The sequence below is a fragment of the Hippichthys cyanospilos genome, chromosome 13, assembly GCF_059441005.1.
Source record: "Hippichthys cyanospilos isolate Australia breed blue-spotted pipefish chromosome 13, RoL_Hcya_1.0, whole genome shotgun sequence".
Taxonomy (NCBI): Eukaryota; Metazoa; Chordata; class Actinopteri; order Syngnathiformes; family Syngnathidae; genus Hippichthys; species Hippichthys cyanospilos.
The window spans coordinates 10188348-10208356 of record NC_142381.1 but is presented as its reverse complement, the minus strand read 5'-3'; the positions used below and the strand labels follow the sequence as shown (position 1 = coordinate 10208356).

Genomic DNA, 20009 nt, shown 5'->3' with positions numbered 1-20009 from the left:
CTACCCTCGCCTTATGCAGCCTCATTACATCCGGCTAATTTGAACCCAGTGGGCTGATAAGTGTTGGTTTGTCTGCTGAAGACACCATTGTGACAGCTAATGTGCTGCTTTAATGCTGACGTGATAAGTGTGCACATAATGAGCCCCTAGCAGAGGAAGAAGACTGTAAGAATTTGGAGTAGATTGCGCAAAGCTAAATTAGGTTAAAAGGAGTGACTCAGTCAACTAATACAGTATGTGTGGCATTGATCCTGGTGTTTATCTACTTACGTGACACATTGCATAGTCTTGTCTGTGCATTTCTGTAAATTCCTATGCATGTGCTCAAGCTTATGATTCCACCCATCAGTCAGCGGCCAGCCAAGTCCGTATAGCCAGTACCATATTCGGCCCCTTTGTATTGATCCTGACTGGGATGATTGATTCCCCCAGGGTGGAGACGACAGGCTGTCCTCTCGGGCCAGCTGTCAGCGCCCTCGCGCTCTGTCACCTGGAGAGGAGAGAAGTGGGGTTGGGTGAGAGAGAGGGAAGAGTTGCACATGAACGGTAAAGAGCACAATAATGAAAAAGTGCAAGAGTAGAGAGGGAATGGCGTAGGCCCAAATTGAACCATTTTGCCACCCTGATTCTTGCGTCCCTGCACACGATCAAAAATTAGCCGGAATGAACTCATTTTTTACCAAATACATTGAAGTCACTCCAAGATCATTGTTGAAGATGAACTCCTCCGAAGCTGAATGAGATGGAATTCGGCACTGGCGAAGGCGATGAGACCCGGTGAGTCAAAGGTGAACAAGGAAGCCTGAAAGAAGCGCTATGAAAAATAAGAAAGCTATAACCTTTGTCTAAATAATTTGAGCAGCAAAAGAAGTGGTGACAGTAAACACAGGGGAAGGCGCAGAGATAAGTGAGGGAATGACAAAGACGAATGGTAGGAGAATGAGGAGGAGGCAACAGCTGCTTGTTGAAGCAAGGCAGGGGATACAAGACTGATTAATGGACGTGAGCACAGCTGTATGTTGGGCCAAAATGACAGCCACGCTTCAAATAAAAACCGTTTTGATGACTTCCAAATGATATTCTATAAAGCATTTTAAAAACGAAACTTAACTTAGATACTTCCTGCGGCAATTGAACTCTGCTAACTTTGTGACCAAACTTAGAGAGTCACTGGCAAGAAGAGAGACAAAGATGGGCTTTTCCAGAGCTTTGGTCTAAACAGTTTCATTGGAAGTTTGTTATTTTCTCATTGAAAAAAGAGCACTTTGCATGTCAAACATTGTATATTGTACATTTTTGGGGTACAGTCTCAGAGCAAAACCTCCCTCTCAAGTTATAAGTTCTGTGAAAAGATAAGATAAAACGCATGTAACAATGAGTCAGAATTTTTAAGTTTTCATGAGCGGCCAGTTGTTTTTTACAGGAAAAAAAATCACGATAAAGAAACAATGAAAGTGTATGAAATTTTTTTTTTAATTGAGGGTTTTATATTTATGCCAATATTTTACTCAAGTAAATTTCTGTTCTTCAGCTGGCTGAATAGTCTGAACTCTGCAATTCAATAACACAGTGCTTGCTTCAGGTTGTGTATCGTTTCTCCAAGTTAAGTTTGAAAACAAAGAAGACACACTTTGTGCATTTCACTGTAGAATATACCCTACCAAACTAAGCTAGCTTTAAGTTAACACACAGTTTAAAAAGTAAAGAAGTGATAACCAAACTGCTTTACGGGTACCATGCTTTTAACAATGAATGTTTGAACAAAATCTGTACAGCAACCCATGTAAAAAAAAAAAAAAAAAAAAAAAAATGAGGTGAGGTGAGGTGACTTATCCAATGATTAATTAAGAATACAGCATCTACCGTCTGCAGTAATATACTGCAAGGGAGCCCTGTAAGGAAGATAAGTAATGAGTACATAGACAAATTGGCAGGAAAGCTAAACAGGGGCTCACAGTGTTCACTAAGAAATGACCAACCAATTGATGTTGTACTTTGTGGTTACCTTGATCGATATGTCAGGGGTCAGCAACATTTCTTCGTCCCTCTGCTCGCTTCTTCCCATCCCGTACTTGCATAACTACTTATTTATTTCTTGCCTTGCCAAATAAGGCATGGCACCGGGTGTAATTGAGATGGATTTTAGCATAGGGATGATAATAAGATGGCTTGTATGCAAGGATTGCTATCACCCAGGAGGTTGAAATATGCAGCAGAGCTAAATTATATATTCATAGTCATTAATGGCCCCCGGTGTCCTATCACTGTACTGCAGGTACATATTTCATAGCTCCACCTGCCTGTCTTAGCTGGCCTGCCAAGCAGCCTCACCAGGGAAAAATGTCAAAACCACTGACAGTGTATTGGAGAGGTTCCATGATTGAGTACTTGTGTATGATACTCAACAGAACATTTCAATTATTATGCAAAATGAAGCTCACCAGCAGCAACGTGGGCTTCACCTACTCAACCAAATGATAACCTATAAAAAGGCCGCATAACGGTCTTCATAAAGACATGTTGTAGTCCATCATATCACATATAGAAACCATTATGATAGTAATGTTTGGGTTTGTATAGTAGCACGTGTGCAAGTTGAGGAAAGCAAAGCCAATTTTGACTTTGATGAAACTTGGTTTATCTGTTGATGGTGCAACAAAATATTTAAAATATTTGGTCAATTGGAGTATAGGTTTGGGAGTGACGGCCTGCCATATTTTAACATTGGGCAAAAAGTGGTGTGGCTGCCTACCTTTGAACTCTTATTCCAAGAACTACTGTGTCAGCCTTCACAAATTACTGTAATTCCCCAAATATAATATGCACTTTTTTCAAAACTGGAGGACAAAAATACTTTCGTGTCCGTTATATGGTAACTCAAACATTAAATTCCTTTTTTTTTTTGAATACCATTCGAGGAAGATTAGTGTGTCAGCCAAATAAGCCAAGTTTTTTTATATCGGCCGTAACAACAGCAAGTGTTGGCTGAGGTTGTTATGGCATTATTTTCAATAAAAGAAGCGAGCAGACTGAACCAACATCCACCCTTGTTCACGTGCAGGAATATGACTAAAACGGAGAACTTATGATGTCTACAGCTGATTCAATTAAGAGTGGCAAAGTACGGAACGGTGTACACCGATTTGATAATGCGGAATTTTTTGGCATATACACACAGTCATAAACTTGATGGAATACAGATGGTGCTCAACTTTGGGTAACTAAGTCAAAATCAAGCTAAACTATGTCGCAAGAAAAAGGAAAACAATTGCTTTGAGCACATTCAACATTACACTGGTGCGGCAATCACTGACCGCTTAACAAGAACACAAGAAAATATGAAGAATTCACAAAATATGAGATATATTCAGTTTTGCTGTAGTTTTTACATTGTCGTCAAACTCTTGTGCGTCCCATACACAGTAAAATAGAAAATACCCGAATTAGACCCTAAAATTAAGAGTGTGTCCTATACACAGGTGGGGAATTACGGAAGGTATTGTTGGAAAGGAAATTGAACAAGGATGAAAAAAGAAGAAAAACATGAGGATCTGAGGGCCGTCGCATTGCTCTGGCACAGTAATACTTGTCAAGCGTCACTTTTGCAAGTTTCTATTTGTCTCTTTTAAGACGAAGTGTCATTTGTAATCGGAGCAATGAGGCAGATAAAAGGGGAGAAACAGATAACGAGAAAGAGGGGGAAGCCTCGAAGGAAAATTCTGAGGGTTTGTTTACCACTGTTATTTCAAAATTAGCTCTAATCCAGTATGCTACAGCAATCGAAGGCGGCGGTTGATCACTTTTCATCTACATTTTAATCTAATGCTATTGGTGTCACTATATTGTGACAAAAAAATAATAACCTTTAAAATGCAAAATAATGCACTGCTCTCATCTGGAACGCATTATTCATATTCCTTTTTCGCAAGAGGAGCAATCTCATTATCCAAATTGCTTACATTGCCTGCATCACTTGTTGACATTGCTCACACCCACACCTATATATTTCTTGTTGAGAATGCTGAACGAATGAATGTGAGAGCTTGATGAATATGGATGTGTGATGTGCTGTTACCTCATTATTGTCAGAATTTAATCAGCACAGAGTGGGCATGCGCTTGTACCTCCAATCTACGTTATTGACATTAAGGTCCAGATTTAATGACACAGTGTGCTTTTCCACATCAGAGAACTTTGGACGTCAAAACAAATCAGCAAATCAGCAAATAACCGAGCGGGATGTGACAAAAAGGCCTTCTGTGAAAAAAACACAGATGCTTTTAACGTGCCACTTATGATTATTTTATACTCAACTTTTTTATTTGAGAGTCATTATCCTTTGTGCAGTTCAGAGCATAGCACATGGACATATCACTGGAATACTCATAGTGTTTTTAGGGGTATAAATCATTAAAACAACTCCTTGTAGTTGTGTAACTGACTACTTTCTCTCATTTAATTGCTACTGCTTGTATTGTAAAAAGTTGACGTCACATTTGGCTTCTCTCAAGGCCTACAAACCGGTCCTTGTAAAATAGTACTGACAGAATTAGGAATATAAATTGTGACCATAAAAATGCGTTTGCCCACAAATGAGTTATTGACCATATTCTGGATTTATTTTGTTATTTGATTAAGTTTATTGTTTTACTGGTTAACAACTTGATAGTTCCAATTTCAATAAAATGGTCTCTTTTATTTACAGTTGGGAAATTAATCTGTCGAGGAAAAGAAAGTTGAACCCTATTCTCAGTTTTACAATTGTCAAGTCAATGGCGCACTCAAAAATGAACATGGGCTACTGAAAGAATGCAGCGTGCACTTGCACATAATTATGATAAATGATAATTTGCTATTTGTTTCCATTTGATTGCAAGGCTAGTACAATATTCCATAGTTCTATGGCTTTTCGAGGGAAAATGGCATCTTGACTTAAATCAGCATTAAAAGATGGTTTAGTCCTACTGAAGTTGTTATCAAACATTAAGAAGTATTTAGAGACACATTAAGAAACAGAATACCTGAATACATATTTATCAGCGGTGTCATTAATTCCAAGCAAATAGATAGCAGGAAATAATGAAGCTCAGCTTGAGCGGCACCTTTTATAATTGCTACCGTGGATACACCAGAAGCTCAGTAATAAGATATCAAATTGAGCTACAACTCTTGGAAATATGCCTATTTATTTTTAATAAGCCCATCAGATCGAGCCCCAAGTTTAAAAATGTACAACTATTGGCCACAACATCTGCACAATTGAGGAAAAAAAAGAACCAATCAAGGTTCTTGATTGGGGTGGAAGGCAGAGTTGTCTCCTTCTAACAAAAGGACAACAATGTATTTGTTATTTTTCCAAGGTTCCATTTAACCAAAGTTCATTTCAGTTTAGGTACTGATTAAAAATGTAAAAGTCTATCCACTTTTTTGTTATGATTTGCACCAAATTGTGTTCATTCTATCGGAAATGTCACCATGACTTCCCACTTCTGAGAAGAAACAGCACCAACAGCAACACTAACAGACCCTTACATGTCATTTGACTAAGGCCAATCGATTGAGAAAACCATGTAAATTGCTTGAAGGATCTTTTTAGCCTCCTAGACTGTCAGAGTTTGAACGGGTAATGTTAATAGAAAAGAATATGTTACGTGAGGTAAACTGCTTGGAAGGGCAAACCAACAGCAGCCTCAAAGCTAGTACATAACCTAAATTGTTAATAAGGTTAGTCTTTAGTAACCCTTGCAATTTGATTTATACGGTAATTGCATTTTTTCTTGTTAACTCACTAATGAGGCTATGTTCATTTAAGATGTAGTTTTCTGTTCCTCAGATTAACGACACACTGTAGATGACATCAGCAAGCTAGGTGTTATGTTTTGCTCAATCATGCTGATAAAATCCAAGCAAACATTTGATGAATACTTGTGGAAATTGACCTTTACAAACGTGATAGTTTGGGTCACATTGTTTTTACTGGGGTATGTTTTCCTTTTTGTTTTCACCCTAAGCAAAACATTTTTTTGTTGTCAAATCTGCTCAGGTCAGAGGTAGTTACAGTACACAGTGTGCCATTTTACGCAAGGTTAGTTCTCATTACTATTTAATTAAAAGCAGAGTTTTAATGGCCTTCGTTTTTTTTTTTTTTTTATGTTGTTAGCTTATGCAGTTGCACCTAATGTGATAGAATGTACACCATGCACACAGTCAAATAAGGATGTTAATGGCTGAGAGGATTAGGAAGTGACATGGTTGAGAGGCACATAGCAGCCCCCCCAGCTAAAATAAATGCGACTGTAAATGTTGCTCATTCTGCCAGACAGCATTCTGCTGGCAGATGACGTGAGACTAATGCCAGCTTTCTGTATGCAATCCTTGTTGCAGTGCACTGCTGCAGTAAGTGCATCAATCCGCCATCGCTCCCTCAGCTCCACTCGGGGCAAACACAAACTAATGTGCTTGCTTATACACAAGTTACTTTCAGACATACTCTGATGGCTTCGATTTATATAATTCCCCACACACTTCTGTGATTAAGAGCCCCTTTGTGCCTCAACTTGTGCCCACGCGGTTTGACTAGCAAAAGTGGATTCAAATGCACTTGAACCATGTGTCCGCGACTGCAATAAATCACACCAACTGGGTTATATTCTGCGAGGTCGAAAGTGTTTCTCCTTTTTTCACTGATATTAAAAATAATTGTCTCGGTGGCATTTGCTGTAAGATATCAGGAACATAATTCTAATTAAAAAAAAATAATCATTTGTGGTCCTCATCCCACACATGCCCAAATATCTGAGGAACATTTATTCACTTGTTGCAAGCCAGCTTTGTGCTGATTCTGTGAAATTATAATGGAATGAAACAATTGCGTGTTTACCTATATTGTATTTGTGTACTAATTTCTGTGACAAATGCTGAACCAAGATGTTTCTAGTGCAGGTGCTGCTTAAGCAAAGTGAGAATGGATAGGCAAGCCAGGTAGATGAAAAAAAAACGGGTAAAAATGCCCACCCTGACAAAGACGTATGGACACTTTGCTGAGAAAGACATTTAATCATCACCAAACAGTGAGAGGACTCTGCACCAAACACTCATGCTTCTTCCAAGAATTACTTTGTTTCTGCTTGACATTGACTAACCATGTGTTTATAAACACCCCGTCATTCAGTTGAACACAGTTTTGGGACCTCACTCGTCAAGTATATTGGAATCTTTCTAAAAATGTACGCATGCAGGGAAGCTGAAACAAACAAACAAAAAAAGACAACAACAACAAACATAACAGGGAAGACAGAAGGAGAAATAAAAATGTTTTTCCGTTTGAAATCTGCCCCCCGGAAAAAAAAAGAAAAAAAAGAAAAGATTTGTGACCTACTGACAACATTGCTGCTACTTTAGTGAGGGCAGGCAGAGGTGTATTTCTGCACAGAGAGACAGACAAATCGTTGGGAATACAAATGCTGCTATGCAGAAGAAAGTACTTTCAACTTGCAAAAATTGTGCCAGCAATGTACGATGCAGTTTTTCAGTGTTCTATTATATATGTTGCAAATGAAGGCGTTGATATGGCAGAGAAACAATCCAGAGAAACACTGTTCAGCCTTTAATTGCAAACCAACTCCAGCATGTGAAAAAGCAATGATACAATAAAAGAAGTGGATTAATGCACCCTTGGTTTATCCTTCTAGAGTTAGGACCAATAAATCCATGAATCCCCTGCACCAATGCACATGCCACACAACAGTATGTCATTTTGTAATCATATCACTTTATTTATCCCAAAAGTGCACTTTCAAAGGCATCAGCCGCTTCATTAAAAAAGTTCCGTATGCATCTTTCATGTCTTGTTTTGTGCACATTCAGCACTGATTAGTGAGGCCCATGAAACATATAGTATACAAGTCCGAGGGTACTATTATAACTAGTCTTAAAAAATGCTACATCGAGGCTAAATACAAAAACATTCTAGTGAATCACTGTTTCCATCCAATATTCTACATCCAATGCAATCCATGTTTCCATGCTAGTCCCTCAACGCAATGTTTTTTAATGACCTAAAAAGACCATAGTTTGTCCCTGTCTACATTGAATACATTGTAATGTATACTTGAATTTACTCAATTATAAATCAAATTTACCTTTAAATGTGACCCTTTATAAACTTGGATCACTTTTTCAGAGTGAAATTTATAATACAAAATTCACCGTGTTTTTGGTGCACAAATATAGTTTAGGATCTCTAATCACATAGATTAATACATGAGGAAATTAACAATTTTTTTGTCATGCGACTATAGTGCCATTACCATTAACAGTTGTTATTGTTGTCATGCTTTTTCACTTTGGGTGATTTTCTTTCACAAGCACAAAACTCTGGCAAAAGTGTCCGCAAATCAGCAGTTAAAGTTTTGTGTAAATCACAACTTTGATCAGCTGTGGTTGTTTTAAAGTGCCAAACAAATTAAGATGGATTGCATTAGCTAAGCCACAGATTCTCACCTCAAATGATATTTCTTTCTATAAATGGACATACCAATAAATATAATTAAAAAAAAAAAAAAACTATAATGTTATCATACAGCCTAAAAGTAAAGAAATGTCGTTGTTAAGAGATCCAGACACCAGACAATGTAAATTTTCATTTGAACAATCTGAGTTTTTGAGATACATTTATTTTAAAGGGAATTAAATGCAGATTTAGAATACAAGAATGTACTAATTTATTTTTGGACATATGAGGACCCAACTGTGACAGCCAAGTCACATTTTAGATTAATAAATGCAAAGCTGCACCATTCTACATGTTGTGTATGTTTCCCTACTTCTAAACTGTCAGTGCCTAAATCTGTCATCTGCAGCATGACAACATTTAATAATGTATTTGTACAGCCAACTAGATGGCAGAAGCTAATGCCGACCTCGAAGTGTGTAATAACATGTCTGTTTATTCATAGAACTACTTTTTGCACTCATTTTGCACACATTTTGCACTCAGACTCTTGACTTTGGTTTGGGTCTGTTAACCATGACAAATAATGCCGGCAGGATGTCCACATCCGCAGGGGAGAAGTTGTCTGAAGATGTTTCAGGGAACATAAAGGTTTATGTTGGAACAAGGTACAAAGTCTTGAAACAAAAGTGAAAAGTCAAAAGCGTATGATTGGGGAATGAGAAAGTAATGCGTACACCCGTTGGCCACAGCTACACCTGCAATCAAAAAACATTGTTGTGGCTGGTGAGTGGAAGAAACAGTCCAAATACAGCAAGCATAAAGACCAACAAAAAGGAAAAGTGGATGAAAATGCTATAACGTTTTCAAAGTATTGCCAAACCGGTACAAAGTCATTATGAGTGGATTGGAACAATGATGAGGTTTTATTTGAAGAGGTATGTATTCAGGGTAGCCGTTGTACAGTATATGGCCAGCTGGAGAGGCACTTTTCTTGAAAGAGCAATCACTTGAGAACAGTCACTTAAACAATGTGACCTTGAAGGTACACACCAGTGTAGATGGTGTTCCTGCACGAGTAAGAGCCCCTTGGGCCACTGTGCAGCTTGAGCAAGTCGGTGAGAGAGCGCTTTGCAACACAAATCAGTACAAACTGTAGTTAGATCCTTGATTGTGTCAGACATGCTGAGCCATACCTTGGAGATTAAGTTTTTGAACTTGATTAAATCGTTAAAAAATTAGGTGTGATTTAAATGAACTATTTGACTAATCGCATGTCTATCCAATAAAGCAAAAAGGCCACCCATATATACTTTGTTTGAATTTTTCTAATGGGGTTTCTCAAGGTATTAGCAAATCTAATTTAATAATTTTTTTATGTTGTGATGGGAACAGAACATTTTTCTTTTCAATTCAAGAGCAAATTAAACGGAACATGAAGCAACTTTTGGATAAATTGTGTATTATGGACTTTTTTGCAAAACATCTTACGCCTTCATTTTGTTAAGTTTTATACCGGTGCACATTGTCGTTAATGGCATGTTTTTCACAGATGAGCTGAAAAAAAAAACATGTAAAGTATGCTCCGCAATCTATCCCCGAGTTTCTGAATAAAATCCATCTAGTCTAAATGTACTCTCAAAGTTAATTTGTTAAGTTAAAATCTCACATGGAGGCAACAGCGGTCTGAGTCATATTTTTTCATCCAACCAAAAATGCTTTGTCTTGGTTTGGGGGGATTAAAAATACATTTCACAGGGGGTACATCAGTAAAAATGATGGAGAACCACTGTCATAAATATTTTAAGCCAATCCCAGCTGAGCGGTTGATGTTAGATGGGGTGCATCCAGGGTTATGCTTAGGTTTTCCTAAATGTGCAACTTCTCGAGTAATGAGTTTTCCTAGAGGTGCAAATGTTCAAGTAATGACCTATGTAACTATTTCCTGCAAATAAGTCAGAATTAACTTACTTTGTAAAATGTAGTGATTGTTTGCTTTTGAATGTGCATGAGCTTCAAAACATTGAAAATTCTGGAATAAACTCAAATGACTACTACACTTAGTAGCATACAGGAAGCACCAATGAGAAATAATTGACAAATGTTCAAAGAGAAGCACTCACTTCTCAATCACAGTGCAATGTAAATTTAGTAAAGAATGACAAAATACAAAATGTAACCAAATTCATTACATTACAGTACTCATTAAAATCTCTAAAGAAATAACTTTACATTATAGAACACTTCAAAAGCGGACCTACAAATTCAGTGAAATGAATTATTGGATGAGAATTCAAATTAACATTCATGTGTGAGGGACATCATAATGTTGTCAAGATGTAAGCAATTACAGTCATGAGCAGTTATAAAACAGAACATTAAGTATTTAAAATGTCAAGTAAGCTTGCTTTTATTACAGAAACTATTAAATATATTTTTTTTCATAGGTCTAGAGACTGGCTTTTGTATTTTAATTAAAAACAAGTAGCAAATATGTGTGCCGGAAGGTCAAAAAACTTATTTTTCAGTTGAAATTCAATCAAGTCTAACAGGATGCTGTCTATTTAATTTTTGCATAAAAACGTCACAGTAAAAACACACTTTCTACCAAGTGGAAAAAACGGTTGTCATGTTCATGTTAAGCAGTAATGTAACTGCTTAACCTGTAACTGCTTAATATATAAAATTAAAGTAACTTATCTAACTTTGCTACTTTTTCAAAGCAAATATTCAGGAAAGAAACTAAGTCACATTTTCCAGCAAGTAATCAGTAACTAATTTACTTTTTTCAAGGTAAATGGCAACATAGGCTTTGTTTTAGGATTACATGTAAACATGCAGTCAAATTCAACACTTGTTTTCAATCTAGAGCCTTCAATTAATTTAAGGAACATGATTTAGAGATTTGAGAGGGGGTTATTTCAGGTACGCAAAAGATGTAAGCAGAGTTTTATAAACTATGCGTGGCTTTTAAGAAGCTATAAAGAACAGTCAAATAATAGAAGCGATGGACCCTGAATCAGAATTAGGTGCATAGACATGCAGCGAAAAGTAAAAAATAGCCTAAGGCAGGCTACTCTTGTTGTATTGTGAAGGGAACCTTTATAAAATCCATCCGTTATCTATCCATACACGGTATTTGCATTTTAGCCTTGCATCAGACTGGGTAAAAAATATTGAGCAGGAATCAATGCCACACTGGTGACAGACGGGCCGGCTCTGTGAAGCACTACATTACCAATAAATTAAAAATCAAAGCAGAAAACACTGAAAGAGAGGTCCTGGATGGAAACATTTACAGTGTAATTGGGAAGAACAGTTCCTTGTCAACCTGTAATTGGACAAACTGCTACACTCCATCTGAAACCCCCTCTCTCGACATTTGCTTCTTTTCCACATCAGAAGCAGCTTTTTTTATGGCAACTGACAGAGTCATTAGTTTGAGTCGGATCCAACAAAAAGAGACACAAGTAACGCTAAAATGTCCTGTAGCTACAAAACCCGTTCAGAAACACTGTTCCCTTACCCCTCTAACGTGCAATATTTATAGAGTGTAGCACTTTTGGAAATGTACTCTTCGATCCTTCACCACTTTTATAGCTCAGTGCAGATTTTATTTATGAGTTCAGTTGTGATTGCGTGGCACCTTTCCTAATCAAGAAAAGCTTCTGTGTTGTTAAAGTGCAGCAAATCCTTTCAGCCAAACCCACATCTCACCTGGTTTCCTCCTTTAGCCAATATCACCTAAGATTATTTTCTCGAGTGATGGACGTGTGGAAAGACTGGATTGGGATTTCACCAGGGAGTGAACTTCTCATGTGAGTTGATTAATGAAGCATGTAGTTGTCCACCGGAAGGCAGACGGATTAATTGTCACGCTTGTACAAACGATGCAGCACTGGCACACAAGCCTTTGTTATCACCGCCACAAATGGAAAAAAAAAAGATGATTTGTTCATGAATTTGACAGATTAATCAAGTGTACAAGTTCCTCTGTCCTGATTAAAAGTAAAAAGCAAAAACAAAACTCTGCCCCATACTTTTATTGATTAGAAAGAATGAAGTGGACATGTTTACACAGTCTAGCTCCTTTTCAGCATCACTGCGTTCATTTCTTTATCTTATCAAACTGTATTTTGTGCACAATTTATTACTGTATTCTGCTTTGGATGTCATCGATCCAATGATGTTCCTCATCTTTGAATATGACTGGTTTCACAGTTCACAGTTGCACAGTTTCTGTATGCATTTTAACTCCTTCACTCCCAAAGACATATAATTACATGCAGACTCTTTACTGGTCTTTTATGGTAAAGATGTGAGTCTGATTTACCGGTCGATCTGCATTCCTGCACTCACAAGCTGTGGGTAATGACCAAAAGAACGAGATCCCGAATACAACCTGCTGAAATGAGTTTCCTCCTCAGGATGTCTTTGGAATTGAATATGTTACCTACCATAAGTCAAATTCAACTACTTTTAAGAATAATTGTCAATAATTTTCCTTCTTGTTCTCTACTTGTTCTTTATGTTGGATTCTATATTTTCTAGAAGGCACGGAGGGCACATTGTGACGCACACTCCCAGCTCCCAAGGGGTGGGAGGCCAGCAGTCTCAGCTCAGTTAATAACGCACCTAACAAGCATTAGCCAAGATGAGCTTTTAATGGGTGTATCTAGTTTCTATACCTGTGTCTACAAGGAGAGGATGAAAGGGTCTGTGTGGGTGGCTTGATGATGTAGAGAGCAGTGATTTAGATGAAAAGAATGCGAGAGATCAATTGGCCTCATAATTGAATGCTAGATACTGTACAGTGCCCTGAATGTGACCGGATTTTGTACTAATGTAATCTACTGAAATTAGTGATGTGATTTTTTTTTTGTGTGAATTACTTTCATTAAAACTAAAATTGTTCTCACAAATGTTGCATTTTCAACTTTTGTGAGGTATTGTACTCTAAATACCATTAATTAACATATTGCTGACATGCACTTTGATTCACTTGAAGGGAGATTCAATGAAATTTATGTTCCCACAATTACAGTAAATACATGGTAGTTTATATTTGATATACACATTTTATGCATTTGTTTTCATAAAATTCAACATTTTAAGTACATGTTATACATTGCAATGACATATATGAAGATCTGTACGTACTAGAGACATTTTATTTTTCATTTTTTTTCCCTTTGTTAATGCTTTTTGCTAAAATTGTATTACCTAACCTAAATTTGTGGCAATTTACAAACTATTGCACTTTAAAACGAAATAGTTACACGTTGGAAGAAAGTGGAAGTTGATTTCCGCAACATGATTTAAAGGCATCAATCTTGTTGACCCCATAATTTCCATTTAGGTATATTACTTGACTAATTATAGTGCTCTACAAATAAGACAGCCGTACACAATACACAATAAATAAAATTGTCCATAAAGCCTGATTGTTTAAATGTTGAGAACTTATTGTAGTGGTCCAGCTTTCTTTGGTCTCATAAGAAATATTATTTTATGGTTATGATGTGGCAACTCACATTTGAAATGTAGTATACTGTACGTCCTTAATGTTTCTTTAATCAAAATCAGATAGGAAGCTTTTTTTTTTTTTTTTCCAGTGGGATCGCTCACATGCTAACAGCCCACCCCAAATGGTATCATGAGATATTTGTATCAAATTGAAAATGAGTGATAATTTGTGACCCCCTCCAAAAGAGATTAAAACAACAATGGTGTTCAATCTTCAAGTTAATCCTTTAATTGGCATGATTTGCTTCCAGCTCATTTCAGACTTAACTGCCATAAAGCTTCAAATGCTGTTTATTAGTGATTTGGCAGCATTTCATTGGATCATCTCCAATCCAGACACTGTGTTCATTTACATACCCCAAACTGTGGCTCAGCAGCTGGTGTAAATTGTCAGAAAACAAAAGTAGCTCAAGTCCTTTAAAGTAAGCAGAGTAAATGTCCTGCCACTTCCAAAGCAATGCTTTTGGTCTTATAAACTTAAAAAAAATGATGCCTTTATTTGTTGAATGATGTGTGAAACATTTTAAATTGATTCACAACAATCTGCCTTGGCTCGCATATTATCAACAAATGTCAGGCAAACAATATTGATGCGTCTTTTAAGCCTCGATGAAGTATGTAACAGAGCTGTAATTAGACGCTTCCTCACTTTTTAATGGACTTAATTTTGATGATGAAGTGAGTTGGAGGCTAAGGTAACAAATGAACAAACTGAAGATTTGGATTAATCAGAGCAAAGGGGAAGGCAGCAACATTATCGAGATTGATGTGTTGGCTGCGTGTCTGACAGCAGCAGACATGCATGCAACTGCACCAGACGTTTGATTGATATCACTCCATTATACATTCTTGGGCTAGGGTTAAATTTCTTTTTCATGGCGGTGGCATCATTTCTCATCGGTCTTTCTACTATCTATGCCCTCAGGTTGGGCACAAGTGTCAGTTTGTGCATTTTGAAGCATTACTTAACTGAGAAAAAATGCTTTTAGAAATAAATTGATGGTTTAACATTTGTATGCTTTCCCAAACTGTGTATAATGTTTTGACTATGTCAGTACTTTCCTCATTAAACTTGCCATTTGCATGGTTGCTTTCCAGAGTGTCGAGACGTGTTGTTGCCAATGATGCTGGGAGAGCTGAGCAGAGCTTTAGCCACCATGGCCGATGGACCACATGACGAAAGGAGGAAAAGTCTGGAGTTGCTCAACAACATTCTGGAGGTTCTGAGCAAAGACAATGTGGTAAGATGCCTACACAAATAATGTTAAGTCAAATGTACAACACTAAGATACAACGTTTGGCTGACGTGTGGGTGTTTTACTATAATGGAGTAGATGACAGGCAGCACATTCTCCTCTTGTATTCATTGCACTTCTGGCCCAAAAAGCTTAAAAAAAAAAAAAAAAAAAAAAAAAATCTCATCACACCCCAATTTTATATGACCTGATAAATGTATCTGTCCTGCTTGGGTCATTTTACTCTCTGTAAAGTTTTCACCAAGTGGTCAATACCCCTACTATGCAGGTATCTGTCTATAATGAATTTATGTTCTGAATTAATAGGTTAAAGCACACTCAAATAGTGCTTATTTTGTTTTTGCTCTTATTATTGAGGCACCCTTACGCTTAATTTGCATTGCGCACTTATAGCGTTCATAGAAAAGAATCCTGCTACAGCTAATAGCATGCAGACTTGCCTCTGAACGACTCTATGTTATATGCTCAACCTCCAGGAGCAAATATGGCGGCGGCCATGGCGTGTCTGACAGAAAATTCCCTTAGGCTCTTATAAGCTTGCTCTAATAATGCCCGTGTAACCTAAATTCATTTGGGTGCCATTTTTCTTGATGAATCATATGTATTTTCCTTCCAAGCTCCAGACATATACTTTAAGTTCACCTGTAAAGGTTATTGTGAAATGTCATCTCCAAGACAGTCAATTTGAACTTTTTGATACTAGTAGTTGTAGTAGTAGTAGTAGTAGTGCGTACGTATAATGATTTAATATTTATAGAATTGACCACTGCCAATCTCTGAAAATACTGGGGAAGAAAATACAGCTTCAAACACCAAACACCACAGAATAAATGGTCGCAATAATCTTTTCGAGTCCCTCTATAATCTGTCCTTAGCTGACTTTCAAGGCGGATTCAGGCTCAAACACGACTGGATGATCATCATGTGAAAAAAAAAGGATTAAAGTTCTTATGTTTATAGACAGAGGTGGTTGTTTAGTTGCTTATCAGGTTCTCACAATACTGACAACTGTTTAACATGCAATTTTGTAGGTTATAAATGTATCAACCATGGAAGAAACCATTTACTTCCGACACAAATGTAAAGGTGCATTTTATTTTCACTTTAAGATAAAACATTCCTGGGCCATAAGCCACTGACGTCCCATACACTGTCACACAATAATTAATGTAATGGCAAGATACAATGGGTGCACCATTATTTGAGTTTATTATAATGCAAGGTGCACTTAAAGCCAATAAACCGAAGTAGGCATTATTAAAACATGAGAAGAAAAGGTGGTTTAAGTCCACCAATTAGACTACTCGGCCTTGATTCGTCAGTATCATTAGCACAGTTTAACCTCGTAACTCACAGGCTCCTCGTTGAATTGTGCATTCGAAAGAGTACAGTAACACGCCTTAGGCTTTTCTGTCCTTAATCATCTCGTCACTCATTGCGGCATGCGCAGACCTATTAGACTTTATTGCCTTGCTGCAACATTCGTACACACCTCACCAGTATCCACCCGTTGTATCTTTGTCTTTAATTGCCGCGCTGAGTTTTTGACAAGCTGTCGGGTTTTTCAAGAATGAAAGGTTTTGCTTTTCCTTTTCTGTTCATGTGCATTGCGCTAATGAAGCAGCGGCTTACAACACTGAAGGGGGAGAAAAGACATGTAATTAATGGTGATGAGATGGATTTGCATTGGCTTGAGGGTAGAGTGAAAGCAGGGGATGGCGGAGTGTGAAAATGACACGGCATGTACAAATGCTCACATATTTTTGGGTATAAAAGCTATGACTCAGGATTTTCATTCAATTTTTTGGGCAAAATGAAAAACATAGTGCTGCAGTTGAATATAAAAACTAGATCATTAAAAGCCTATCACACTGAGGGGCGAATGATATCGAATGCATTGGCTCTTATGATCTTGTCAGCCTTCGTTCAATGTCAAAATTGATCCGAAGACATTCTAAAAGCATTCTGAAACTTGCTTAATTGTTCTGAAACAGTCTATTATTTTTCTTGGTGGAAGGACATTTTGAATGTTCAAAATTCCCTATCTTCTAAGAACATCTAAAGAACAGCTGCAACCTTGAATGAACACTGTCGAATCCCTTAAGTGAACTGGCATTCAGTGCCTTTGTCAAAACTCACACATTTTCGTACCCAGTAAAATATGAGCTTCAGTGATCAAACCTAAAAACTTTGTTTTTACAACCATTCAGTAATAAGTGATCATTTAAAATGTGATGCCTGCAAAACATAAAATAAAAATAGAGGTGGGACACAGTCATGATTCCCCATTGTTTCATCAATTTATTTTTTTCAACAACATTCAAAAAACATTCAGCAATTGTTGACAAAAAATGTTGAGGCTTTTTGTTGGTAGCATTTTTTTGAAATTCTTGCCTGATGTACATCTTCATTTAACGTTTTCACACATTCTCAATGGGGTAGGTCTGCTGTCAAGCCAGTCTAATGCTCACAATGCTTTTACTACAAAGCCACTATTTTGTAACATATGCAGAATGTGGTTTGGCATCGTCTCGCTGAAATGAGCAGAGCCATCCTTAAAAAATATGTTACTTGTATGGCAGCCTATGCTGCATACAATTAATTATATATCGATAAATTGCACGTTACATTTTTAATCAACATAACATTATCTTTTTACAGTCAGTATTCTTCCCACCCTATCATGGTATTCAGATCCCATAAGTCATTGTGTTGAAAAAACATGAAATAATATAATCAGTCAAGCAAATAATTGTTTGTTGTTCTTGAATGTTTACTTTTGTGTTCCTTGTTGAAATTAATAAAGCATTTGTCTCCATCTGTATATTCGTTCGGGATTGTTACACAAGGGCAGGATGACATGATAAACAATAATTCCCTCTCTTGTTTGAAGCAATTACTCACAAGAGATAATTGCTTGATGAAACCATCGGACACACAGCAAAGTTCAATCAAATTAGACACATCACAAGCTGTGATTAATTGTTTTCCTTGCATATGTGTTTTTAAAAGTTGCTTGTTCCCATCCATCCATTTGTTTGTTCCCATCCATCCATTTGCTGCACCCTTTATCCTCAGTTTTGGCTTTATGAGCATAATAACCATGGCAACAAGAAGGAAAGGGAAAGTGGTGATGGGAAAGATGTTGCATCCAAACCTCTTATGTTGCACTCCTACCTCTTGTTTTCGCCCCTCTCCTCTTTGCTTCTCTGGGTGGTGCGTGATTAAGATGCTGTGCCAAACCACAGTAAGAGAGAAGCAGAGAGATGCATTGATAGAAGGACGGAAATTCACAGCCTGATGTGTGAGTGTGTATGTGTGTGGGTGGAGGGTTTATTTATGAAAAACCTCTTAAGATGAAGGAAGAGTTCCATGTTTCTTTTGTTGTGTTTTGTTTTAAACTTTGTAAGATAACATCTGTTATTTTGGGACCTTGGCGGCTGGTTATTTTTGGTCCTCCCTTGCAGTTTTTCGGCATGGCTGATCAGCAAAGGCGCAGATTATGATAACAAGGTTTTAGTGGAAAACACGTGCTTAAGCGGAATCCATGAATTTCCCCATGTGTGGAACTATTAAGAGATACTTTGATCACAGTTGTACGTTTTTTTTTAAACAGATGTTCTAATTTTAAGCAGCAGACCTGCACTTTTGATCACAATTTTCTAATGTTTGCTTTCTTAATATAAGTCATTTTGCTCATCGTATTGCTCACATTTTTCTTGAAGCAATGATGTTGTACCTTTAGCAATGCCTGGAGCAATACCATAAGGAAAATTTAAACTTTGCCTCAGTTCTTCCAATTTCATACTTCAATACCTAAACAGCATTCCGGTTTCAGGTTTGGGAATGATGCTTCAAGAATGTAGAATGTGAAAAATGAGAGACTTGAATTAGCCTGGTCTTCTTCGCAAATGAGGAATGTGTCCTCAAAGGGATCATATTTCTTATGCAAACACTCACACAAGCACACACACGTGCATTTTCATCTGAATGTCAGAATCTCATGCAATTCAAAAGTCCAATCGTAAAATGACAGTTAAATTTCACTGAAGCTCATTTTCTGCATGGTGAGAACTATTCTGTGTTTGTTTTTGACTGACCTTTGGAAATTCTGTATGGCTCTTTTCACTATTGAGCATCTTTTTTATTATAAGCACCTGAGCTCCTTGTCTCATCTGTTTTCCGGCTTTCTTTTGCTTGGCTCTGTTCTCAGGGGGAAACGTTTCAGCACATCCAGGACATTGTGGTTTCTTTGCTGAGGATCATCAACCAAACAGTCATCACAATGGGCAGAGAGCACGCACTAATTGTAAGTATAGTGATTCTTTGTTTCCTATAATGGACAGCAAAAGTATAACAATATGCAATAATGAAACTAAATTATAAGCTACATTGAGCATTCTTGGGAGATTCTGTACAAGAGATGTTAACCGACCATATTGTTGTGTGCAAAATGTAATTCAGTATTACCTTGCCTTGATAACAACTATGTTCACAGTACCACATTGTCATTGTAAATCATGTGAATGTGTTCATAAGTGCCTCATCTAGATACATATAGAATAGAATGAAAATACTGTTGAATGTAAAACATTGAAGGGCTTATATCGTCATATTATAAGCTTTCCACCGTTCAAAATGTGCTCATATAAACAATGAACTCTTACCTTTGCCGCACCCTCTTTATGACGTCATTCTAAAGCCAACCACCACCACAAAAGAACAACGATTGAAGAAAAAAAAGTCCAATTCCTCCTTCTATGCGAAGTGAATGA

The 20009-nt window shown here is 37.2% G+C and overlaps 1 protein-coding gene across 1 annotated transcript in view; it reads left to right on the top strand.

The window, feature by feature from the left end:
• dock2 (dedicator of cytokinesis 2) overlaps positions 1 to 20009 on the top strand; it is a 97654-nt gene that overhangs the window by 30122 nt on the left and 47523 nt on the right. Inside the window, exons 25-26 of the mRNA XM_088430721.1 lie at positions 15077 to 15219; positions 19448 to 19543. Of these exons, the coding sequence (XP_088286847.1) occupies positions 15077 to 15219; positions 19448 to 19543 (239 nt within the window). The remainder of the gene's footprint in view (positions 1 to 15076; positions 15220 to 19447; positions 19544 to 20009) is intronic.